This window comes from Bos mutus, chromosome 9, assembly GCF_027580195.1.
Source record: "Bos mutus isolate GX-2022 chromosome 9, NWIPB_WYAK_1.1, whole genome shotgun sequence".
In the NCBI taxonomy this organism is placed as follows: domain Eukaryota; kingdom Metazoa; phylum Chordata; class Mammalia; order Artiodactyla; family Bovidae; genus Bos; species Bos mutus.
In genome coordinates this window covers 39,088,758-39,116,461 of record NC_091625.1, presented here as the reverse complement: position 1 = coordinate 39,116,461, position 27,704 = coordinate 39,088,758, and the positions used below count along the sequence as shown (strand labels likewise).

The window sequence follows — 27,704 nt, the reverse complement described above, 5'->3', positions numbered from 1 at the left end:
GCAATATATGGATATGAAAGAGAAATGGCCACAATACTTTCATACCAGAATAAAAGTATGATACGTTTAAACACACCATAGTGATAGGTGTGCTTAAAACTTCATTTAAAAAAAAAAACAAGAATTTTTGTAGACTTTAATCTAAATTCCTAGGGTATTCTGTATGAGCCTCAACTAAAATTCTAGTGGAAACCAGGTTCCAGATAAAATTCAAAACATACTTTAAATACTAATCCTTGAATAAAAAGAAAACACATAATGCATTCCAAAAGTAATGGCAGTAACAGCGAGTGGAAAGCTGGGGCAAATGCAAATACAATTTGACCAGTAGTTGGAGAGAACTACGCTTTTGCTTAGTTATCCCAGATGCATAAACAGAGTCCAGGGGCCATGCTTTGGAAATGGTCTCTAAATGTTAGCAATCTTTTTGTGATTTCTTAAGAGGAATTTACATTTTCAGATAAACAAAGCTTGAATAAGGGCCAAAGAAAGAATCCCAACATAAAGTATTTTTTTAACTTCTCATTTTATATTGGAGGATATCTGATTAACAATTATGTGTGAGAAATACATTAAATTTGCAATCCTCTTCAACTAAATTTAATTCTTATTTGGTGAGCTTGATCACAAAATTATGTAATTAATTAGACTTACTATCTTTGCTGCTTTAACAAAACATGTATCAAACCATGTAAGTGGTTCCATCTACCTTCAGAAGTTTTTGAAGGCTTCGGTGTTATGCAACAAGACTATTTATATGAAATACTTTGTAAGTTGTAAATTACAAAACAGTTATTTTCTAATAAATGTATATGAATGAATAATCTACATGTTTACTAATTACCAAGTTACCTATCATAGTATTAAAAATCACACTTTACCTATACTTTTTGTATTATTTTATAAATGTATTTGTCATTCTTTTCAACTCTGGATGTTAAAAATGTAATATAAAGTCACGATGGAGAATAGTAAAAAATGCCTCTGATCTAAAAAATATTTACTCTAAGTACTTCTATATACTTCACCTTAATAATATTTCCATTTCACTTGACAACTGAATATATAACTGAATACTAAGACAAAATGGTATATGCATACATAATATTAAAATTTCTAAATATTTTTCACTTTTAAATTTACTTTCAAAAGACTATATTATAGACATTATCTTGTTTTACAAGATTAAAATATTAAGTTATGCATATTAACATATTTATAATAAGAAGTTTACTGTCCATTTAATATATCTGAGATAACATGATAAAATGTAATACAAAAAATAATTCACCTATTCTTTCCATTTCAGTATAATCTTTAATCTTTTTTGAACAAAACAAAAACATGAAGGTTTATTTAACAATGATAAATTAAAACACAAATTTTATTTCATCATACTTGAAATCTCTTTTAATTTTCCCCAAAGAAATTTCATAAATTTCTGCCTTCTAGTTGTCCCTTCCAATACTCACCTAACTAAAATAAATGGCTTACATACATTTGCTAATTAAGACTCTTCTCATCTTTTTCACCTATTGGAAACAAACATTTGTAAAAAGGACATCCTTTTCCTATAAATACCTCCTACACATTCTCTAAAACATTTTCCATTCCTCAGTCCTTCTTGTACTCCCAGCTATATTTGACACTGATAACCAACCTGCTGTTCCCCCAATAACCTTTTTACTTTGGAAGAATTTTAGATACAGAAACATTACAAGGATAGTACGGTTTCTGAATACTGCTTATCACATCCTTCCCATTGTTAACATTTTACATTACCACAGTATATCTATCAAAGAAACTGACATAGGTACATTCCTATTAACTACTATGCACTTTATTTAAATTTCACCAGTTTACCCAATACTGTCCATTTTCTGTTTCAGGGATCTAAAGTAGGATACCTCACTGTAGTTAGTTACCATGTGTTCCTAGTCTCCTCTGCTCTATTTCTCCGTCTTTCCTCATTTTTCATGACCTCAACAGTCTCGATTACTGGTTAGGTAACCTACAGAATGTCCTCCAATCCAGGTTTGTCGATGTTTTTCTTATGACTAGATTGTTATTATGAGTTTTCATGAAGAATGCCACAATGAGGTATTTTTATGAAGAATACCACGATGATCACATCATATGAGAGGGGACATGATATCCAAATAACACTATATCCAATGACTGGGACTGCTAACCATCAGTACTTGGTTAGGGTACATTTTTATGGATTTGATGACTGTAAAAAATCATACCACCATGCAAGTAACATGCAGAATAATTCATCCGAAAAGTTCCCCTATATATTTGTTTTGTAATCAATATTCCACTCTTCTCCAATTCTTGGCAACCACTAATATATTTTCCATTTCTATAGTTTCACCTTTACTAGAATGTTATATGAATAAAACCATACAATTTGTATATGTTCCTGGTTGCTCAGATGGTAAAAGCTGTCTGCAATGGAGGAGACCCAGGTTCAATCCCTGGGTGAGGAAGATCCCCTGGAGAAGGTAATAGCAACCCATTCCAGTATTCTTGCCTGGAGAATTCCATGCACAGAGGAGCCTGGTAAACTACAGTCCATGGAGTCACAAAGAGTCAGACACGACTAAGTGACTAACACATACGCATATACAACTTGTAGTCTTTTAGGTTTGGCTTTCACTTAGTAAATGAATTCAACTTTCATCAATGTTGTAGGAATCAATATTGTGATGTGTTTCACTGATAAACAGTATTTCACTGTATTGGTATATAATCATTTATCCATGGCCCCCACTAAGTGGACATCTTGGTTACTTTAGATTTTTAGCAATTATGAAATAAAGCCATTATAAACTTCTGCATACAGTTTTTGGGTGGACATAAGTTATTTTCTTCTTTGCATTGGGGTATAGCCAGTTGACAAACAATGTTGTGATAGTTTCAGGTGAACAGTGAAGGGACTCAGCCATACATATACATGTATCCATTCTCCCCTGAACTCCCCTCCCATACAGGCTGCCACATAACATTTAGGTGGATATAAGTTTTAAATCACTGGGTAAACATATAGAAGTGTAATTGCTCGGTCCTCAATATGCCAGCAAATTTGGAAAACTCAGCAGTGGCCACAGGACTGGAAAAGGTCAGTTTTCATTCCAATCCCAAAGAAAGGCAATGCCAAACAATGCTCAAACTACCACACAATTGCACTCATCTCACACACTAGTAAAGTAATGCTCAAAATTCTCCAAGCCAGGCTCCAGCAATATGTGAACCGTGAACTTCCTGATGTTCAAGCTGTTTTTAGAAAAGGCAGAGGAACCAGAGATCAAATTGCCAACATCCGCTGGATCATGGAAAAAGCAAGAGAGTTTCAGAAAAACATCTATTTCTGCTTTATTGACTATGCCAAAGCCTTTGACTGTGTGGATCACAATAAACTGTGGAAAATTCTTCAAACGATGGGAATACCAGACCACCTGATCTGCCTCTTGAGAAATTTGTATGCAGGTCAGGAAGCAACAGTTAGAACTGGACATGGAACAACAGACTGGTTCCAAATAGGAAAAGGAGTATGTCAAGGCTGTATATTGTCACCCTGTTTATTTAACTTATATGCAGAGTACATCATGAGAAACGCTGGGCTGGAAGAAACACAAACTGGAATCAAGATTGCCGGGACAAATATCAATAACCTCAGATATGCAGATGACACCACTCTTATGGCAGAAAGTGAAGAGGAACTCAAAAGCCTCTTGATGAAAGTGAAAGTGGAGAGTGAAAAAGTTGGTTTAAAGCTCAACATTCAGAAAACGAAGATCATGACATCCGGTCCCACCACTTCATGGGAAATAGATGGGGAAACAGTGGAAACAGTGTCAGACTTTATTTTTCTGGGCTCCAAAATCACTACAGATGGTGACTGCAGCCATGAAATTAAAAGACGCTTACTCCTTGGAAGGAAAGTTATGACCAACCTAGATAGCATATTCAAAAGCAGAGACATTACTTTGCCAACAAAGGTTCGTCTAGTCAAGGCTATGGTTTTTCCTGTGGTCATGTATGGATGTGAGAGTTGGACTGTGAAGAAGGCTGAGCGTCAAAGAATTGATGCTTTTGAACTGTGGTGTTGGAGAAGACTCTTGAGAGTCCCTTGGACTGCAGGGAGATCCAACCAGTCCATTCTGAAGGAGATCAGCCCTGGGATTTCTTTGGAAGGAATGCTGCTAAAGCTGAAACTCCAGTACTTTGGCCACCTCACTCGAAGAGTTGACTCATTGGAAAAGACTCTGATGCTGGGAGGGATTGGGGGCAGGAGGAGAAGGGGACGACAGAGGATGAGATGGCTGGATGGCATCACTGACTCGATGGACGTGAGTCTGAGTGAACTCCGGGAGTTGGTGATGGACAGGGAGGCCTGGCGTGCTGCGATTCATGGGGTCGCAAAGAGTCGGACACGACTGAGCGACTGATCTGATCTGATCTGATAGTAAGTCTATATTTTACATTACAAGAAATTGGCAAACTGTCTTCCAAAGTGACTGTACTATTTTGCCTTCCCAAAAGCAATGAATGAGAGTTGATGTTCCCATTCTTACCAGCATTTGTTTATTGCTAGTTTTTGGATATTACCCATTCTAATAATGTGTAATGGTAGTTCTTTGTGGTTTTAATACGTATTTCCCTTGGCACCCCACTCCAGTACTCTCTTGCCTGGAAGATCCCATGGACGGAGGAGCCTGGAAGGCCGCAGTCCATGGGGTTGCTAAGAGTCGGACACGACTGAGCGACTTCACTTTCACTTTTCACTTTCATGCATTGGAGAAGGCAATGGCAACCCACTCCAGTACTCTTGCCTGGAAGATCGCATGGATGGAGGAGCCTGGTAGGCTGCAGTCCATGAGGTCGCTAAGAGTCGGACACGACTGAGCGACTTCACTTCACTTTCCCTTAATGATATATAATGTTGAGAATCATCTTTTCCTACATTTGCCATCCTTGTATCCTCTGTTGACATTTCTGTTCACGTCTTTTGGCCATTTTTAATGGGGCTGTTTGCTTTCCTATTACTGAGTTTTAAGAGTTCTTTATATATTCTTGGAGACGGAAATGTCAACCCACTCCAGTATTCTTGCCTGGAGAGTCCCATGGACAGAGAAGCCTTGTGGGCTACAGTCCATGGGGTTGCAGAGTCGGACATGACTGAGTGACTAACACTTTATATATTCTAGATATAAGTATTTTATCAGATGTATAATTTGAAAATATTCTCTCCCAGTCTGTGTCTTACCTTTTCATTTTTCTAATATTACTTTTTATAGAAAGTTTTTAACTTTGACAAAATCAACTTGTTAGGCAGATTTTCTCATTGTTTTCTTCTAGAAGTCTGATAATTTTACATTTAAGTCTGTGACCCATTTTAATTTTTACCCAGGGTATGGAATGTGTCTGAGCTCTTTTATTTTTTTATTATCTGTTTGTCTGTTTTTTTATCTACTTTTGGTTGCCTTGGGTCTTCTTTGCTGTGCCAGCTTTCTCTAGTTGCAGTGAAGGAGGGCTACTCTTCATTGTGGTGCATGGGCTTCTCATTGCACAGGCTCTAGGGCGTGTGGGCTTCAGTAGCTGTGGCTCACAGGCCTAACTGCTCCGTGGTATGTGGAATCTTCCTGCACCAGGGATCAAACCTGTGTTCCCTGTACTGGAAGGTGGATTCCTATCCACTGTACCACCAGGGAAGTCCTGGGCTCTTATTTTTATTTTCTGGTATATGGATACCCAATGACTCCACTACCTAAGGAAAATTTCTAGATTTGGCAGTCTTTTTTAGTCCCAGGAGACTCAAACTGGGCTGAAATGTCTCAAAGTGGTTCCACTTCCTACTTTGGGCATGTCTCTTTGAAACCCTCCCTCCCTCTGTGGAGGATTCCAACCTGTCCAGCAGGTCCTGAATTGCTGCTTTTAGTTACCTCACCTAGTAAGGCAGCCTCAATGGAGGCAGCCAGGATTAGCAAAACCTCTCAGGGCAAAGGCTGTTTTCAGCACTCTGTTTCCTCTTTTGGCCAGTATTTCTTTATTGTTTGTAATCTTTGTGATACATTTAAGATTAAAAACACCAAAAAACAAAAAAACCTTACCTAGCTCTTAAATTAGTTTTTATGAGAAGGTTGATCCTATTAACCTCATCATTCCAAGGAAAAAATCCTCCCTGGTTACTTTTCAGAGCACAGCTTGGGTATGGCCGAAGAAGTGCAAGGAGTTAAGCCAAAAAAGAACAGCGGGTAAACAACAAGAGAAAAAAATGCGAACTTTTGGTTTTAAAAGTTTGGCAATGAAAGAAAAGGAAAAAATCATAACAGAAAGGACCATAGAATTGCAGGACAAATGCTGGTTTTATTTTATCTTAAGTAGAAGAGAAAGAATTCAGCCAGAATAAAATGTAAAAGATGCTAGAGTATTTTAACCAGAAATTCTATTCCTAGGTATATGCCCAAGAGAAATGAAAACATATGGCTATATGAATATTTGTACATGAATGTTCATAGCAACATTGTTCATAATAGCCAAAAGAAGGAAACCCAGACATCTGTCATTGATGAATCAGTAAATGATGTAGTATATTCACACAACAGAGTATTAGCTGGCCATAAAAAGGAATGAAATACTGATACATGCTATGACATGGATGAACTCTGAAAACATTAGGCTAAGTGAAACAAACATATGATTCCATTTAAATGAGATGTGCAGCATGGGCAGACATAGAGACAGAAGGGAGATCAACCGTTGCTAAGAGGTGAAGGCATGGGAGGACTGCGGGAGACTGTTACAAGACTACGGGGCTTCTTTAGAGGTGCTGAAAAATGTTCTATATTTGACTCTGGTGATGGATGCACAACTCTGAATATATTAAAAACCAGAGCTGTCCATTTTAAATGAGAGAATTGTAAGGAATAAAGGTGTTACCAAAAAAAATTGAGATTCTTTTCCTGATAAACTATAAGATATTTTTGCATATTTCTTTCTATTCCTTATCCACTCAGCACTTACTTTTAAGTACATATTATTTTATAAATCATCAATTACATAATACTTGTTTAAAGCTTTAATTTGAACTTGTGAAATTAACCTTACTTTTCCTCCTTGCTTTTCGGAACTTGACAGCAGCCAGATTTATTAAATTCATTCCATACAGATTGTAGTCAATGAAGAGCTGTAGGAGGTAGGGAATATGCGCTTCATGAGGCTGATAAAATTTATTCATTATGGCTCCACTTTGCAAAAGTTCACATATCCTAAGTTAGAAGAAAAAGTTATACCATAAAATTATGTTTCCTAAAATGTTAAGTGAAATAATGGTTATACAAATATAGAGAACAAACATATTACTCTACAACACAAAATTTTCATTTCAGTTTTACTCAAAATTTATTTTTTTTGGCAACTGAAAGTTTAAATCAAGTTTTAAAGTAAGCTGCAAGCTCTGAAAGAAAATGAGAAAAAATGTCTTAAATGAATATTTTGACTTCTAAAACCAATTTAATGCTAACTATACTGAAAAAGCTAACATGTCTGAAAAAAGGCTGTTTAAAAAATCCAGGAAAAAATTTTGAAAAGATTATACAACAATTCTAAAAGAGGACATATGATTCAATCAACCACACAGAGATGTTACCACTTTTGTTATTTTTCTTCTCTGAGTAATTTGTCCTTCATATTGGGGGGGTACAAACAATAGGCAATTATAAATAACGTAAAGTACTATGCGGGGGAAGTATATAAAACATCTAGAAGGGACAATAAACAGACTGTAGTTTCTGCATAGCCTTCTTGGAGAGACGTCTCTAAGCAGAACAATGAACTAGAAATACTTTTTCTCAGACGAGAAGGAGCATTTCATCCAAATAAAACTGAGTATGTCAAGGGTCACAAGAAAACGTGGTTATTTGGGAACTAAAACCACTGAGTGAGGCTTAGTGACAGAGGCTATGGTGGTGGTGGTGGGAGAGTAGAGAGGTAATGAGAAGTCAGATCACGCAGAGCCTACTAACGTATTTGAAGAGGTGGTAGAATTTACCTGTCAAGTGAAGAGAACAGGAAAACTGAAATGACCAGGTTAGCTAAAGAAAGAAAAACACTAGAGACAGAGAGTGAGAGGGTACTGTGGAAAAACTAAGATGATGGCAGCTTTAACAAGGATCAAGGAAATGTATTGATTCAGGAAGCATATGAGGAATAAAATGGTCAGGCCTTGATGACTGACTAGATGCGGGGGGTGAGATAGAATATACGTTGAGGATAATGCCTAGGTTAAGCAGCAAATTGGTGGTGCTGCATTTATTGAAACAGAACAGATTGGAAGAAAATAGGTTTATTTGTGGATTTTTATTTGGAGAAGGAACAAAGACAAACTTGGTTTTAGACAAACTGGAGTTGACTGGTTTTAGACAAACTGGAGGTATACTGGAATGTTCAGGTAAATATTAGAGATGAGGTTAAGGATAATTTTATTAATAGACGAGAGACAGCAAACATATTTTGAGGCACTGTGTATTAGGCACAACTGGTGTCTAAACTCAGGTGCTCTAAATGCTTAATCTCAAGTAATACTTACTACAAAACTATGGTAACTACTGTTATCTCCATTTTATAAACAGAGAAGTTGAGTCTTAGATCAAAAACTTACCCCAAATCACACAAACAAAAAATGGAAGAGCTAAAATTCAACTCCAATTTTTTCTGACTTAAGATCTCTTAACTATAGTGCTATTCTATTTATCCAGTAGATGGTGTGATACACTGATCAGGAGCTCTGAAGGAAAATTTAAGCTACTGATATATATTTGGAAGCCAAATACTTATAGATTAAAACAAAAACGATGGAAGTTTGTAAGACCGTAAAGTGAGGGGAACACATATAGAGAAAAAGATAAATGCCCAAGACAAAAGTCCAAGGACCAACCACACATATGTTAAAAGAGGAACCAACAAAATGGCATAAATATGAATGACCAGACAGGTATGAGGAAAACTAGAAAAATGTTTACATCAAAGCAACCTTATTTTAAGGTAGTGTAAGCACTGATGGACATGAGGTCAAAAGGTAAGAGGTGTTAATTGGATTTAACAACACTGAGGTCGTTAATTAAGGAAAGCAATTTGAGTGGAACCCCTGAATTGGAGAGCAGAATTGGAATTAAGTTAAAGAGCAAACGGGAGATAAGATACTGGACACACAAAGTATAGCTAAATTCTTCCAGGAGAATAGCTGTGAGCATAAATGTCTTTGAGTATGAATGTGTGTATGTGTAAAATTAAGTCTTATTGTTGTTTAAATGGTGTGGAAAGGGAGAGGGGATAACTGATAGATGAAAGGAAAGGCTCAAAGGGAGTGGATCGTGAGCTTTAAAGGTAGGGGTAAATCTCTCCTGCTCTAATAGGCAGTGAAAAGTAGAGAACAGCTGTGAATAGATTTTAAGAATCTCTGACAGAAATTTAAGAGAGTTGTATTCCAATGGTTCTCAAGTTTTTTAGCCCCAGGACTCCTTTTCATTCTTAAAAATTACTGCTAGCATCAAAAAGCTTTTATTTATGTGGTTCATATCCATTGATATTTACCAAATCAAGTTAAAACAGAAAATTTTAAGAGACTCATTTATTAATTTAAGAATAACAATAAACCCAAGCTATGTTAACATAAATAACATTGTTTTATTTTTTAAAAATCTATATTTTTCAAAACAAAAACAATTTAGTGAGAAAAAGGAATTATTTTACATCTTTGCAAATCTCTGTTTTAATAGAAGACAGCTGGATGCTCATGTCTGCTTCAGCTCAGAAATACTGTTGCATTGAAACATACAAAAAACCAGCCATACACAGATACATAATTGAAAACAGGAAAAGTACCTGAATAGCCTTTTCAGGTAAATGTTGATCTTTGTTATTATTACATGGACATGCAATGGGGGTGGTGGTTTCTTAAAGTTTAGCACCAATGCGGAAACCATATCAATGAACTTTTTGTACTCAGTTACATTAAAATCTATTGGTCTACCTAACACTTTATTTTAACTCATGCATAATCTTCTAATGTCTTGCCCTCGTCATTTGGAAAATACACATTCACTAAGTTATATAAATCTTCTAAATGGTAATATATTTCATTAAACAATATGGAAAAATGTTAGTATCATCACCTATCTCATTAGGAAGAAAAAGGTACTGAAAAGAGGTTAAGTAGAAACCTTTCACAGTAGAAAGCTCTCCCACAATGGCCTCACTCTCACACATTTCTCCTTGCTTTGAAACTAAAGAACAAATTTCTCTTGGTATTGAACATACGGTCTGGCTAACAAGGTACTACAATTATACAAGGCAGTCAATAATCCCTCTATCAACTTCTACAAACTCTCTAAATTTAAGGCAGAAAAGAATCAGTTAAGGGGTATAAAACAAGGTCCCTTACCCTTAAAATATCCTTCCTAGAGTCCAAGCTATGGATCTCTCTCTCTTTACTCATATATGTACATATGTATAATACATATCTTTAATAATGCTACAAACTATACAGGCCTTTCTTCTAGATTTTTCTTTTTATTATTAAAATTCTTGAGTGATAGGTGTTCACATTTTTATTTCACTTATCTTTTTACCTTTTCACCATTGCAGGATTGTAAAGATAGATCTTCATAAAGTGTCTTTCCTTCTCATGATAACCATAAAAAGGCCTGAAATACAAGAAATAGATATTTCAATTTATTTTCATCAGAGATGAAATAATGCAACTTATTGCCCTAATTGGACTCAGCTGGCCTAACTACTTACATTGAACATTATCAACCACCTCCCCCAAAAACACAAAACAAAAAACCTCCAAGACTTTTTAATTAAACCTACCACAATGTCATATTTCATGATACATGAAATCTTAATTCTTTTAAAACTACCACTTTATTTAAAAAACCTGGGGATAAAAAGGAATAGCAAACTATTTATACTTTAATTTCAACCATCATGGCTCCATTAAAAAGTGGCTCTACTCAGGCAATGCATGGGAAAGAGAGACCTTCCTTCTCACACTTTCCCCCATTTTTTTTCTGTCAGAAACTAAAGCTCTTTATCAACAAAATTCTTTAACTGACAAAGGATACAAATTGCATTTGTATCTCTTCTCCTTATTTGTCTCTATTAATTTGAACATCAAAATTAATTTTACAAGTTCACTAAGGAGAGACAATTTACCTGTTATATATATGTACATATGTGTGTGTGTATAAAACACACACCCAAATCAAATGAAACTGTGAAAACTGTGCAGACAGAATTTAAGAGATTGAAAAGATCATGGCCTTACTAATAACCTATTTATATTGAGGCTGGGTTCAATTCAGGGTATCAGTCAGCAGCAGTAGGCAAAGAGAGAAGCAAAAATCTGTATGATAGAAGGAGAAACAAGTCCTGCAAGAAGGAATAAGTTATCTATCATGTTATATTATTTCAGGAGGATCTGAAACTCTAAAACAGACTACCATTTTCAAAGATTATATAATCAGAAACAATATGTAAATAGGTCTGAATTTATAAGCAAAATAAAAAGTATTTGTCTGGAGTTTGTCTATAAGTAAGTAGTTGGTTGAATCTTTAGGTGGATAAACTCAGTTTCTTTTCATCAAAAAAAAAAATGTATTTTCCCCTTATGATGGGCACTAGCTAAGAGTCGGGCACGTCTAAGCGATTTCACTTTCACTTTTCACTTTCACTCATTGGAGAAGGCAATGGCAACCCACTCCAGTATTCTTGCCTGGAGAATCCCAGGGACAGAGGAGCCTAGTGGGCTGCTGTCTATGGGGTCCCACAGAGTCGGACACGACTGAAGCGACTTAGCAGCAGCAGACAGAACTTACCCTCATTAGAATACCATTTTCTCTCTGTCACGTCTGATAGTGTAGTAGGCCTCAAGTATAGAAGTAAGTTGGCAACACAGTCATTTGAGGCATATTTAAATAACTTTAAAAAAATAAGCTATTCTAAGCCTTTAGGTCAGAATCATCTGTACATTTTCTGTAAAGCAATTTCTACTAAAAAGAAAAAGTCCTAAAAGTTCTTTGTCTCATTCTTGCCACTCACTCCAATCTTACCTCATACCCATTCACCCTTTTCCCTCCAGCCATTCCAAACATTTCAACCCTTCTAACGATTCATTTTCAAGTAACTTGCCATTCCCTCTGCCTGGAAAGTTCTGCCCTGAACCATTGCATGGCTTACTTTCAATCTGCAGTCAGGCCTCTGCTTAAACTCACCTCCTCTGAAAGGCCTGCACTGACCCTCATTCCCTATCCCCGACCCTTTACCCCCTCTTCAAAAAAAAAAAATAATAACACCACTTCCTCTCCACCCCATTTTTGTTGCTATGAAGGGTGAAAGATACATTATATGAATGATCTCATTCTCTTTCACTGGCAAAATTCAAGACTTTATTCCTCCTGCTTTGGTATTTTTCATACACATAAATATAGCTCTTTGTCTAAAGATATAGGGGTTACACTTTTAGCCAGGTAAATGGAAATGAAGACACTTAAATCTGCACTGGTGTGACCCATGTTATCCTTGTTTTTGCTCAAGATTTTTAGGTTTTTACAGTTAGAACCTTATAAATTTCAATAGCTGAATACAAGACTATCAAATTTCTATAATTCTTTGTAAATCTAGGATTCTGCTTTTCTATGTATTCTGCCTCAAAATATAGCCTGGACATTCTATAAACTCAGTTTTCTGTTTCTTCTAGCCAAGAGAGTCTCTGTATAATTTAACCTGGAATCCTTACTTTCTACTGTTGACTTTACTTGATTTTGCCGAAACAATTTCTCAACCGGGAGACTCTCTGGAAGAAAGTAGAATGGAGCAGAGTCTAAGGTAAATATGTTTATACTTAAGTCTAAGGTAGATATGTTTATACTTAAAAAGTTGCACCTGATAATTGGAGTTAGTTTTTTAATATAATGATGAGAAGGAAAATGATAGTTTAAAAAACTTAATTTAGATGGACTAAGAATCTTTTTATAGACTATTTTCTAGACTCATGGTAGCTAAGTGGCAGGGAACCTCTGAAATGAGCCTAAGGTCATGGTCCTTCCTCTCTCTTAACCTAGCTTCAGGATAATGCACAGTCTAGGAAGACTGGAATTAAGTTTGTACAAATTTTAATTAGACAGCTAGATGCAACTTTGTCTACCTTAAATAAGTACGCAATACTGAAGGAGTAAAGGACTCAAGGAAGCTACAATGGACGGTACGGGAAAAGGGGAAAAGGGACCTATATAATTAAAAAAAACCAAAATATTAGAACAGGAGGAAAAAGAGAATGGCAGTCATAAATTAGACTAAATAGCTCACCTTTGCCTCCAGGTTTCTAGATTTCTATCAACTGCTCTTAAAAATATGGCTATGCTTTTAACAAATGCCCATCAAAAATACAAAAAGGTTGGTGACTCATTATTTGTTCCACTAGGTTGTTTGGAGATTCAACTTTGAAATGAGAATACGTATAGGAAAGTCCTCAGAAATCATTAAACATAAAAAATGTAGAACATAAAGCTGATGATTATCTTTAACCTAACTGTTGCTATCATAGGATGGGTGTGAACTTTCACATGATTCATTCATTCCATCAAATAGTTATTGAGCCTTCTCTACTAAGTGCTCAACACCATACAAGGTGTAAGGGATATAATGATGGACAGACAAACATGGTCTTTTTTCTCATGAAACTTACGTGCTGGTGTGAGAAAAGCATAAGAACTAATAAACAAAAAATTAAAATAACTGGAAACTACAGTAAGTACTCCCTGGAAAAGGAAATGGCAGCCCACTCCAGTGTTCTTGCCTGACCCCATGGGCAGAGAAGCCTGGAGGGCTACAGTCACGGGGTCACAAAAGAGTAGGATAGGACTTAGTGACTAAACAACAAGAACAACAGTGAAGTACAAAAGGAAACAAAGAATGGGCTAAAGATACAAAACAAAAACATCAACCTATTTTTAAGAAGGGAAGTCAGAAAACTTCTCTGGAGAGGTGAAGGATTTGAAGTTCTGGGGAAGGGCAGAGCACTCAAGGAAAGAAAACTGCGTGTGCAAGAGCTCAGTATATCAGAGAAACTGTAAGAAGTCCAGTGTTTCTGGATAGAATAGAAACAGGTGTCAGGCTAGGCAGATGTCAGGCGTCAGATCAGGCAGGCGTCAGATCACATAGGCTGTGGTTAGAAGCCTAAATTTTATTCTATAAACAATATGAAGACACTCAAGGATTTTAAATGATTTTAAAAGGACTCAATTTACATTATAAAAAGAGTACTTCTGTAGCTCTGAGGTGAGATAAGAACAGAAGAAAATTCAATTAAAAGGACACTGGTAGTCCAGAGGAAAACCTGGATTCAGGTGGACGTAGACAGATTTAAGATGGATTTCACAGAGATATATTCAACTCATATATTCCAGTATGAGCTCCAAACTTTCCTGCCAGCCTGCTCTATCTGCACCAACTCAAAGTTTCGTAGCCATCCTTGATTCTTCTCACAAACCTCATCCAATCAGAGAACAAATCTCGAGGATTCAACTCTCAGAATAGATCTAGAAGCTGACCAGTTCTCACTACTCCCCTGCTACTACCCATGTTCAAACGTTCATATTTTCTCACCCAGATTAATGAAACAGTCCTAATGTTCTCCCTATTCAACTCTTGTGCTCCTACAATCTAGTCTTTACACAGGCTAAAGTAAACCTTTCAAAGTTAGATCATGGCTGCTCAAAACCACGTAATAGCTCAGAATAGAAACCAAAGTCTTTAGAATAGCCTACTTCAATGGTTCTCAAACTTGAATACGCATCAGAATCAGCAGAAAGGCTCACAAATTTCTGACCCCACAACTAGAGTATATGATTCATCAGGTCTGGGATCAGAGCAAAGAATGTATTTTTACTAAGTTCTCAAGTGTGTTTGGCAACCCACTCCAGTACTCTTGCCTGGAAAAGCCCATAGATGGAGGAGCCTGGTCGGCTGCAGTCCATGGGGTAGCTACGAGTCGGACATGACTGAGCAACTTCCCTTTCACTTTTCACTTTCATGCATTGGAGAAGGAAATGGCAACCCACTCCAGTATTCTTGCCTGGAGAATCCCAGGGACGGGGGAGCCTGGTGGGTTGCTGTCTCTGGGGTCGCACAGAGTCAGACACGACTGAAGCGACTTAGCAGCAGTGGCAGCAAGTGTGTTAGTCTGAAGTCCTTCAAGAAGTTCCAAGTCAAAATGAGCAAGAAATTAGTGGAAACACCTGTGAAAGAGTATGAGGTAGCCCTCACGAAGGAGAAGGAAAGCCACCAGACTTAGATACAGGTCCTATCTAAGTGAAGGAGAGAGAGAGGGAAGATGAGTGGAAGTGTCTTCTATAGCAATGTGATTCTAGTGAAAGTTCAGAAAGGCTGCCTGAAGGTCCCCAAGTGTCTCCCACAAACAGGCCTGTCTTAGTATTCTTACAGTGCTTAGCCACTGGGTGGGAGAAGCCTGTGAAAAAATGGCTTCAGCTTACATAGGATGATAAATGGATTTCAGCGCAGTAGCTGGGGCCATTGTTCAATTATGTTCCTTGTATTTGGAGATCCGATAGTGCATTCTCATGGTGTCAAACCAGATAAAACTGATTATGGTGATCTACTGGCCAGCATGATCTCCATCCTCTTATATCTCGCTAATCTCATTTTGTCCACTCTCCTTTCCCTCTGCTCCAGCCACCTGGTCTCCATTTTGTCCCACCCCCAACCTTCAAGTCTTTGCTCAAATCTCATGTACCATGTCAATGACACCTTCCTTGATTACCCTATACAAAACTGCAGCCAGTCTACTTCTCTAACCCACACTAATGATCCTTCTTACCCTGTTCTACATATTTTATTGTATAGCACTATCTATCATGTAATAAATCAATAAATTTATTTCATGTTGTATTCATCGGTTATTTTCCATTGGTTTTGCATTACTACAATGTCACTTCCACAGGGACAAGGATCTTTGTTTTGTTCACCAGTATATCCCAAGCACCTAGAAGAGTGCCTGGCACATAAAAGGTGCTCAATAAATAGTTGATGAATGAATTACATGAATTTCTACATGAATGTAGAAATGATGAATTTCTACAGTTCTAGGAAGCAGAGAAATGGAAAAAGTTAAAAATCACTGTTAACCATTTATTTTTCATTGCAATAAAAATTGATTTTAAAAGCTTGTAGTATATATATAGTATATATAAAGAAATTTCATCCCAGTTCCATTAGATTAGAATTAAAGGAAAAATGAACAGAGTATATCTGGATTGGATATATTTTCTTTTAACTGGAATAACAATATAAATACAAAGAAATAGAAATTTAAAAAGATGTTATCATATACTTACATTCCTGATACTAATGACACCTTGAACACGTGCTGAGCAGTGGAAGATGGATTGCCTAAAGCCACATTAAGTGCTCTGTCGATACTGAATGCCATCTGAGACAGATAGCTTTCTGGCTGCTGTCCATAACCATCATATGGCACATAGAGGTAAGGAAAGATGCCATGCAGATGAAGACATGTCTTCTGACCTAAAATGTAACACATTGTAAAGTTTAGACTGGAGATGCATTTTAAAACCTTAACATTATAAAGCTCAGAATACAAGTCATTTAAATGGTCTAATGACAGCCCAGCTTATCTGAGGGAAGGGCTGAAGAAACTAACCCATAGTTAAAGCCACCTGTATTGACTATATCTTGCAACAGAACATTTAGAAGTGTTTTATAAATATAAGCATTAGAGAATGATTTAAATAGTAGTTTTGGTGATAATATGTTGGAATACTTCATCTTCACAATCTAACTACTTTTATGTACTTCACCAAACTGCCCTGTAATACCACATAACACAGTGTTATGAAGCATACAAAAATTTAGTGAAAGTTTACTAAATAAATCAGTTAATGTCTATCTTCACATTCCAGTGGGCGGAATTTTGCTATGGAGAGGAGGTAGTTGGGAAGGGCAAAAATGAAATTCTACTGTTAAGGGAAAAAAATCAAAACAGACAAAAACAAAAGACAATCCCTACATATCAATTGTCTGTAATGGACTTCTGGATATCTAAATTGCACATTTGGTGAAGTGGGACAGGGAAGACACAATGAGGGGAAAAAACAAGCATGCACATTTTCCAGGAAGTCATCACATTAGGCAAGGTGCAGAAAGGGTAAATGGTGCTGATCTGCCAACAGACAATCCCATACAGCCATGACAACCTGAGTGAGAACCCACTAAAGAAAGTGCTACAGAAACAGTAATGTGTCCACAGCAAGGTTAAGTAACAAAAGCAGATGCACTATTACTCTCACGAAACTGGCAGGGCTGTATAAAAGCGGTTCCTGTCCTCAGAACATTGTCCCTCGTTCCCCTTGGGCATGTGCCATTTGTCTGATACAAACACAGAGGAAAACAGCAGTGACAGAAGAACACACCCATTTTCTCATTCTGTCACTATCATTGCACTGCCCTGCCAACACCCTCCTAAGGCTTCTCCCCAACCTCTCATCCCACTCTTGTTTCCTGGCTTTTTCTTTCTTCAGAAAAGTTTTTGTTTGATCACTATTTCCTATTTATAATTTAGAGTGATTTACATAAAACAAATACATAAAAAAGAGTTTCATGTTCTGTTGATATTTTGTATTTATACTTTTTCTAGTGAATAATATCAGCTTGTCTTATTTTTAAGGGACAGCTGTAACAGAATTAACAAATAAATCTGGAATAGTTATAAAGTGTAACAAAACTGCAACGGTCACATAATGGAATAAGATCTATGCCCTCCTCAGTACAGTATTCAGATTTGAGCTACTAACTTTGACATTTTCGAAGAATTATAAATTCTGTTGCTGTTAGACCAATTTCAATTTCTAATTTTATGTTACATAATTTCAAAGAAATAAAAAAAACTCTTTCATTTAAAAGCAAATTCTTTATTCTGTTTCATTCTAAATACAACACAATCAAAGTGAAAGTGAAGTCACTCAGTCATGTCTGACTCTTTGTGACCCCACGGTCTATAGCCTACCAGGCTTCTCCGTCCATGGAATTTTCCAAGCAAGAATACTGGAGTGGGCTGCCATTTCCTTCTCCAGGGGATCTTCCTGACCCAGGGATCAAACCCGGATCTCCTAGCATTGCAGACAAGTCTTAACTGTCTGAGTCACCATGCAGCATGATATTATTTTCTAAATATTGCAGCTTTTAATTCTTTAAATAGAAAAAAACTCATTGAAATAATGAATGAGTCTTAAAAAATATATTTATCAATTTACTGATGATCTATTTTAATGTTTTTTGAACATCTCATGAAAAAAGGTTATAACCATTATAACTTCTGGATATAAACCACAGTTTGGTTAAAAGTAACTGACATGCTAAACCACCGAGTGCTCCAGGGAGGTGAGGAGACAGAACTGCATTCCCTTTTTAAGTTGACAAATAAAATCTAAGACCAGTGATTACAGAATTACTAGCATATTTTACAAGTAATACTGTTAAGCTTTAATTTTAATCAATATCTTAATAATGGAAATTTAGATACATTTTATAAGAAATAATTATAAAATTTCATTTCTAAGTTTCCTCATAGGCAGGATGTTTACAAAGTTCATTTAAACATTTAAAATATCCTCTTTTCATATCTCCTGTGGAGTAGGGGCCAGAGAAATGATCTTTCTATTTATAGGTTTTGGAACTATAAAAATCCATGGTGTATGATTTAGGTAAAAAACAGAAATGATCTATTCAGTAGGCAATGGACATCAAGTGCTTTACATGCATTTGTTTCTAAAACTTAGAACAACCTTGCCAGTGCCACAAAGGTTAACTTTAGTAAAATAACATACCTATTAGGTAACTGAATCAAGATTTAAAATCAGATCAACAAAATTTAAAACCAATGCTCTTTCCATTTAACCATTCTGGTTCAATATTTTTTTTTTTAATTAATAACTGGCTTCCTTAATTCTTAATTCCTCAGTTTTTATTTTGTTCTATTAACACCTGTTTCTTTATCTGACTCTCCCATCTGACTGCAAACTCTCTGGGACCTGATGCTGTGTTTCAATGATCATAAAACCCCCAGGATCCAACACAAAACATATGTGTTTAATAGACATTTATTAAATGAATGCAAGAGCTTCCAGCAAAACAGAATAGTTGCTTAAGGAGAAGGAATGGTGTGAAAGCCTAGAACATCTGAAAAAACATATCTGTGAAAACAGAGGGACTCAGATACAACTAAGGCACCACCACCCTGAAGGATCCTAAGTCCCACTCAAAGCTGTAGTCACTACATCAAAACAGATGCACCTCCGTCTAGCTCTACAGCAGCGAGAGATGGCTCAGTGCTTTACTTACCACCCCTTCTCAAGAAGAATCTCCTGAAGAGCAACCACAGCATAAGGAATTCTTGGCAGAGCTGTAACAGCTCTAATACAGAATAAGTGTCACAGAAACAAGAGAAAATAAGACTCAAAAGTTAAAACAAAGAGAAATGTGTAAAAATGAATGAGTCAATGTCTTTTTGGCAACAGTATGTCTTTTATTACTGCAAAATTTGTAGCTCTGCTGTAGCACTGCTTGATATTGACAAGATACAGACTTTTTATTTATTTCCTTCCATTAGCTCTATCCCACACAAATGTGTGGGACCATATAGAGGAACAGCCCCTCAGATAAACTCATCTGCCCTCACTCCCCTAAGGGTTAGACTCAGCTGTGAGGGAACACCCTAAAACCAGTGGTGTGAGCATTAGTGGCTTCTCCCTCATAGAAGCAGCCCAAGTAGCTGGTACTACAGACTCAGGTTTTTTCAACATCTCTTTAGTGGCCTAGTTAAGAGGAAGATTCTACTTCAGCCTCGAGGCATTTCTACTATACTCCAAAGACTTCCACACAAGATTCTCTTAATAATGTCTTTCTCAAATTAACAAAAGCTATGCTGCTTCAAAACCTTACTAAATGATTTGGGATTCTGGATATTAGCTATTTCCAGGTAACCTGGATCCAAAGAAAGAAAATATCCCTACTTTCTGAATGTTCCCTATTATTGTTATGTGAAACTGAATTAAAGCAACAAATTCAGTAGGAACAAGGACTTGTCATTGGGAGAATAAGCCTATGTAAACAGGTTTCAAAAAATTTTCCACTGAACCTGTCACGGCATAACTTCTCACTTTTAAAGATACTATAGCAAAACTTTGTGGAATTGGCTGTTTTCCAATTATGTGAGAAGGGATTTTATAACTCAGGTAGGTGCTTCTGTAACAGCCAGTGTTTGGTGCTCTAAATCTAATCTCTCACAGAACTTAAAACTTCACTAAACATTAAGCCCTCTGTATTCCAATATTTCTTTTATTGTTCTCTCACATTTTCTTCTATATTTTAAGAGCCTAGATTTGGGATCTGAATTAACTGTGCTTCTAAAATCGTGTTAGTCTATCTGTAACAAAATGACTTCTGGGTTTGTAGATCCATTTTCAATAATAGAAAGACTAATGTGTCATTCCTCTTATTTGGGGGTCTGAAAATTTTTTTTTCTGTTAAGTGGGATACAGTACATATTTTAGGTTTTATGGGCTACACTGTCTCTGCTATAACTATGGAACTCCTGTTATCGTAGCCTGAAAGCAGTCACAGACAGTACTTAAATAAACGGCCATGGCTGTGTTGCAATAAAATTTCATTTACAACAGCGGACAAGCAGGATTTTGTCCATGGATAGTAATCCTTGCTCTGATTAGACTTCCCTGTCAACCAGAACAGGAAAATTTAACCGCCTCTTTTTTCCTTTTTTTTCAAAACAAGCTGACTGGTAATCACAATCAAAACCATGCTGGCTTAAGAGTATCTTAGGAGACTGATTAAGAAAAGCTCATTTTGAAATTTGCAAACCCCATCTCCCAAATCTCAATCTATACAAAATTTTAAATGAAACTCTATAGAGCTATGAAACAAACAAACAAACAAACAAACAAAAAACTTGTTTATGTGAACAGAAAAATTTGTATTTATGAAATTTCTCTTATTTTCTTCTTCATGAAACATCTCTTAAGTTTTATATTACGATCATTCAATGTTTCCCTCCAGTCTTTCTTTGCCTCCATCACTCCATCTTTCTTTTCCTAGCCCCACAAAAACCACAAAATGAACCAAACAAAACTCCTAACAGTCACAGTTTAAAAGCAAGTGTTATATCACTTATTCTCATGAAAAAAAGCAGTCTTAAGGATATACTCTTAGCCTTAGAAATATTTTCCAGGATTTATGCTAAGGAAAAAAGTTAAGAATAAGATTTAGATATTAAGATGTTAAGACAGTATAATAATTGTAAAAAATGAAGATAATAAACATCTTCAAATAGGAGATTAAGTAATTATGGTTTATATGTATCACAGAACATATCTATGGCTCTCATACCAAATCCTGCTTGCCACCTGTTTTTGTAAGTAAAATTTTATTGGAATACACCACACCCATTTGGAATGGTCTGTTACAAATATAGGAGGAGCTGAATAATTATGACAAAGACCTTCTAGCCCTTAAAGCTTCAAATATATACTATGTGGTATAAAGTTTGCTAGCCTCAGTAATAGATGGTATTGATGTATTTCCTAGCAAAGAGAGATGCTTATGATATATCTATTTCTGGTGATATTCAGATTTATTTCAATTGTGAAACTATATATATTAAATCAGATAATGGATGATTTCATTTTTTTTCTTGTTGCTTATAAATAGTTTCTAAATATTATACAATTTGTGTAAAAGACAGGCAGGAAGGAAGAAGTCACCTACTTCTCAATGACCCAGAAATTAAAAACAAAATAATATAAAAATAAGTATAATCACGAACTTTATTATGGGCATATATATATATATAACTTCCTATTGAATAGTTTCTCTTCACTTTCTCCTTTCATTTCTAAATAATGCTTTGGGGTTTCATATATATATTCATGGCAATGTATTTTTAAACTAACGCATAAAGGACTTCATTTAGAATCACTGGCTTTAAGTTAGTAATGCTGCATTACTAGCAGAGCTATATCCTTCAAACACCAGATGTTTCAAAGGGCTGTTTTACTTATAACATTTGCTGAATATATCTTTGTATTCTCAGTGCTCAAGATGGTTGGTTCCATCATTCGTGTATGTAGGCATAAATTTGCTATTCATCAAATAATTTGTGGAAGCCAATTGTTAAGTGCTAGGCCACAGGCTGCTCATAACCACAGTCTCTGATCTCATGGACCTGGCATTCTACTTGGAGATAAAGATGAGTAAACAGGCAATTATAGTATGGTAATTCTATATCTAGAGGTATGTAATACAGTTTGTAAGAATACAGGAAGGTTTCCCTGACGAAGCAACAAAAAGCAAAGGAGAAAGAATAGTGTGGTATGTAACTGAAAGTGAATAGGAGCATGACATTGTCCAGAATCAGGAAAAAGGACGGAGCAAGAAATGCAACGAAGAGAAGGGCAAAGTGTGTGTGTGTGTGTGTGTGTGTGTGTGTGTGTGTGTGTGTGTGTGTGTGTGTGTACACGTACATGCGCGCGTGTGTAGACTCTGTGACTTCTGTGGATTTGCATTTTATAATTTCCTTGTGGACACACTGTGAAGAAGGTCGGGACAGAATGGGACTATAACGGGAAGATCTGTTTAGGAGTCTACGGGAGTACTTCAGGCAAGAGATGTCAGTAGAGATGAAGAAAATTGAGTTCAAGAAGATTTAGGGCACAGAACTGAAAAGTAACTGACTCTAATATATGGAGGAAGGGTAAAAAAGAAAGAATAAAAAACGACCCACATTTTTGGTTTAGGCAACTAGAAACTGAGAAAGAAATAAAAATTGATTTATATTTTGAACTTAAGAAATTTTATGTGTCTATAGAAATTCCAAAGATTTACATTAAGCACAATTAGATACAGATGTGGAATTTAAGACAAAGATCTGGGCCACAGAAGACGACAGACTTGAGAGTCTGAGCAACAATCAGGTAAGAGTGCTCAGGGGCAATAAGACAGACAATAGAAGGGGTGTAGGCCAGAAACTTGAGGAATACTAACATTTAAGGGAGAAATAGAGGATTTTGATTTATGTGGGATGTGAGAGAATCAGTCCCTGAAAAGAAAAGAGCAGTAACAGTCAGTGAATAATTGAGAACGTAAGTATGTTAGCAGGCTTCCAGGTGGCTCAGTGGTAAAGAATCATCCTGCCATGCAGGAGATGCAGGTTCAATCCCTGAGTCAGGAAGATCCCGTGGAGAAGGAAATGGCAACCCACTTCAGTATTCTTGCCTGGGAAATCCCATGGACAGAGCAGCCTGGTGGGCTACAGTCCATGGTGTCACAAAAGAGTCGGACACAACTTAGTGATTAAACAACAATAAAGTATGTTAGCCATGGAACCAGAGTTCCAAGGGTCCAGTAGAAACATATAAGAGAAAAACAAGCAAAGAGAAGCTGCATAAGAGACTGGAAACAGAATGCTAATAAAAATACATAGCAACGGGAAGAAGTACATTCAGAACGGCAGAGGAAGTAATTATTCAAGAAGATATATGCACCCCAATATTCACAGCAGCATTTTTTATAATTTCCAAGATATGGAAGTAACCTAAGTGTTCATCAGCAGATGCACGGATAAAGAAGCTGTGTACATATGTATACACACACACACACACCCCCAGAATACTACTTTGCCACAAAAAAAGAATGAAATTTTGCCATATGTAACAACATGGATGGATTTGGACGGTATTATGCTAAGTGATACTTATGCTGTGCAGCGCTGGAGTGGTGAGCCGCTGAGAGGAGATACCCCACGTGCAAGGTCAGGAGCACTGGCTGTGAGGAGATACCCCACATCCAAGGTAAGGAGCAGCAGCTGCACTTTCCTGGAGCAGCTGTGAAGAGATACCCCACCTCCAAGGTAAGAGAAACCCCAGTAAGACAGTAGGCACTGAGAGAGGGCATCAGAGGGCAGACAGACTGAAACCACAATCACAGACAACAGGCCAATCTGATCACATGGACCATGGCCTTGTCTAACTCAGTGAAACTAGGCCATGCCGTGTGGGGCCACCCAAGATGGACGGGTCATGGTGGAGAGACCTGACAGAATGTGGTCCCCTAGAGAAGGGAATGGCAAACCACTTCAGTATTCTTGCCTTGAGAACCCCAAGAACAGTATGAAAAGGCAAAATTATAGGATACTGAAAGAGGAACTCCCCAGGTCAGTAAGGGCCCAATATGCTACTGGAGATCAGTAGAGAAATAACTCCAGAAAGAATGAAGGGACGGAGCCAAAGCAAAAACAAAACCCAGTTGTGGATGTGACTGATAACAGAAGTAACATCCAATGCTGTAAAGAGCAATACCGCATAGGAACCTGGAATGTTAGGTCCATGAAACAAGGCAAATTGGAAATGGTCAAACAGATGGTGGCAAGAGTGAACATCAACATTCTAGGAATCAGTGAACTAAAATGGACAGGAATGGGTGAATTTAACTCAGATGACCATTATATCTACTACTGTGGGCAGGAATCCCTTAGAAGAAATGGAGTAGCCATCATGGTCAACAAGAGTCCAAAATGCAGTACTTGGATGCAGTCTTAAAAGCGAGAGAATTATCTCTGTTCATTTCCAAGGCAAACCATTCAATATCAAGGTAATCCAAGTCTATTCTCTGACCAGTAACGCTGAAGAAGCTGAAGTTGGACAGTTCTAAGAAGATCTACAAGACCTTGTAGAACTAACACCCAAAAAAATGTTTTTCATTATAGGGGAAGTCCTTTACATTATACGGGACTGGAATGCAAAAGTAGGAAGTCAAGAAACACCTGGAGTAACAGGCAAATTTGGCCTTGGAGTACAAAATGAAGCAGGGCAAAGGCTAACAGAGTTTTGCCAAGAGAACACAGTGGTCATAGCAAACACCCTCTTCCAACTACACAAGAGAAGACTCTACACATGGACATCACCAGATGGCCAACACCAAAATCATATTGAGTATATTCTTTGCAGCCAAAGAAGCTCTATAAGGTCAGCACAAACAAGACCGGGAGCTGATTGTGGCTCAGATCATGAACTCCTTATTGCCAAATTCAGACTCAAATTGAAGAAAGTGGGCAAAACCACTAGACCATTCATGTATGACCTAAATCAAATCCCTTATGATTATGCAGTGGAAGTGAGAAATAGATTTAAGGGACTAGATCTGATACACAGAGTGCCCGATGAACTATGGACGGAGGTTTGTGACACTGTACAGGAGACAGGGATCAAGACCATCCACGTGGAAAAGAAATGCAAAAAAGCAAAATGGCTGTCTGGGGAGGCCTTACAAATAGATGTGAAAAGAGAAGCAAAAAGCAAAGGAGAAAAGGAAAGATATAAGCATCTGAATGCAGAGTTCCAAAGAATAGCAAGGAGAGATAAGAAAGCGATCAATGCAAAGAAATAGAGAAAAACAACAGAATGGGAAAGACTAGAGATCTCTTCAAGAAAATTAGAGATACCAAGGGAACATTTCATGCAAAGATGGGCTTGATAAAGGACAGAAATGTTATGGACCTAACAGAAGCAGAAGATATTAAGAAGAGGGGGCAAGAATACACAGAAGAACTGTACAAAAAAGAGCTTCACGACCCAGATAATCACCTTGGTGTGACCACTCACCTAGAGCCAGACATCCTGGAATGTGAAGTCAAGTGGGCCTTAGGAAGCATCACTATGAACAAAGCTAGTGGAGGTGATGGAATTCTGATTGAGCTATTTCATATCCTAAAAGATGATGCTGTGAAAATGCTGCACTCAATATATCAGCAAATTTGGAAAACTCAGCAGTGGCCACAGGACTGAAAAAGGTCAGTTTTCATTCCAATTCCAAAGAAAGGCAATGCCAAAGAATGCTCAAACTACCGCACAATTGCACTCATCTCACATGCTAGTAAAGTAATGCTCAAAATTCTCCAAGCCAGGTCTCAACAGTACGTGAACTGTGAACTTCCAGATGTTCAAGCTGGTTTTAGAAAAGGCAGAGGAACCAGAGATCAAATTGCCAACATCCACTGGACCATCAAAAAAGCAAGAGTTCCAGAAAAACATCTATTTCTGCTTTATTGACTATGCCAAAGCCTTTGACTGTGTGGATCACAATAAACTGTGGAAAATTCTTCAAACGATGGGAATACCAGACCACCTGACCTGCCTCTTGAGAAATCTGTATGCAGATCAAGAAGCAACAGTTAGAACTGGACCTGGAATAACAGACTGGTTCCAAATAGGAAAAGGAGTACGTCAAGGCTGTATATTGTCACCCTGCTTATTTAACTTCTATGCAGAGTACATCATGAGAAATGCTGAGCTGGAAGATGACAAGCTGGAATCAAGACTGCTGGGAGAAATATCAATAACTTCAGATATGCAGATGACACTACCCTTATGGCAGAAAGTGAAGAAGAACTAAAGAGCCTCTTGATGAAAGTCAAAGAGGAGAGTGAAAAAGTTGGCTTAAAGCTCAACATTCAGAAAACTAAGATCATGGCATCCGGTCCCATCACTTCATGGGAAATAGATGGGGAAACAGTGACTGACTTTATGTTTTTGGGCTCCAAAATCACTGCGGATGGTGACTGCAGGCATGAAATTAAAAGACGCTTACTCCTTGGAAGGAAAGTTATGACCAACCTGGACAGTATATTAAAAAGCAGAGACATTACTTTGCCAACAAAGGTCCATCTAGTCAAGGCTATGGTTCTTCCAGTGGTCATGTATGGATGTGAGAGTTGGACTCTAAAGAAAGCTGAGCGCCGAAGAATTGATGCTTTTGAACTGTGGTGTTGGAGAAGACTCTTGAGAGTCCCTTGGACTGCAAGGAGATCCAACCAATCCATCCTAAAGGAAATTAGTCCTGGTGTTCATTGGAAAGATTGATCTTGAAGCTGAAACTCCAATACTTTGGCCACCTGATGCGAAGAGCTGACTCATCTGAAAAGACCCTGATGCTGGGCAAGATTGAGGGCAGGAGGAAAAGGGGACGGCAGAGGATGAGATGGCTGGATGGCATCACCAACTCAATGGACAGAAGTTTGGGTAGACTTTGGGAGTTGGTGATAGACAGGGAGGCCTGGCGTGCTGCAGTCCATTGGGTCTCATAGAGTCAGACATGACTGAGAGACTAAACTGAAACTGATGCTAAGTGAAATAAGTCAGAGAAACACATATATTGCATGATACATCACTTAAATGTGTAATCTAAAAAAATACAAAACTAGTGAATACAACAAAAAAGACTCACATTCATAGAGAACTAGTGGTTACCAGGAGGGAGATGGAAAGGAGGAAGGGCAATTTACGGGTAGAGGATTTAGAGGTACAAACTATTATGTATAAAATATGCTACAAGGATGTAATTTACAACACAGGGAATATAGCCAATATTTTATAACTATAAATGAAGTATCAGTTCAGTTCAGTTCAGTGGCTGTCGTGTCCAACTCTTTGCGACCCCATGAACTGCAGCATGCCAGGCCTCCCTGTCCATCACCAACTCCTGGAGTTCACTCAAACTCATGTCCATCGAGTTGGTGATGCCATCCAGCCATCTCA

The 27,704-nt window shown here is 37.3% G+C and overlaps 1 protein-coding gene across 8 annotated transcripts in view; it reads right to left on the bottom strand.

Moving 5' to 3' along the window:
* REV3L (REV3 like, DNA directed polymerase zeta catalytic subunit) overlaps positions 1–27,704 on the bottom strand; it is a 180,017-nt gene that overhangs the window by 99,772 nt on the left and 52,541 nt on the right. For all 8 annotated transcript variants that reach the window (XM_070376418.1, XM_070376420.1, XM_070376419.1 and 5 more), the window contains 3 exons: positions 16,422–16,611; positions 10,635–10,709; positions 7,114–7,274 (listed from right to left, as the gene is read on the bottom strand). In XM_070376418.1, the coding sequence (XP_070232519.1) occupies positions 7,114–7,274; positions 10,635–10,709; positions 16,422–16,611 (426 nt within the window). The remainder of the gene's footprint in view (positions 1–7,113; positions 7,275–10,634; positions 10,710–16,421; positions 16,612–27,704) is intronic.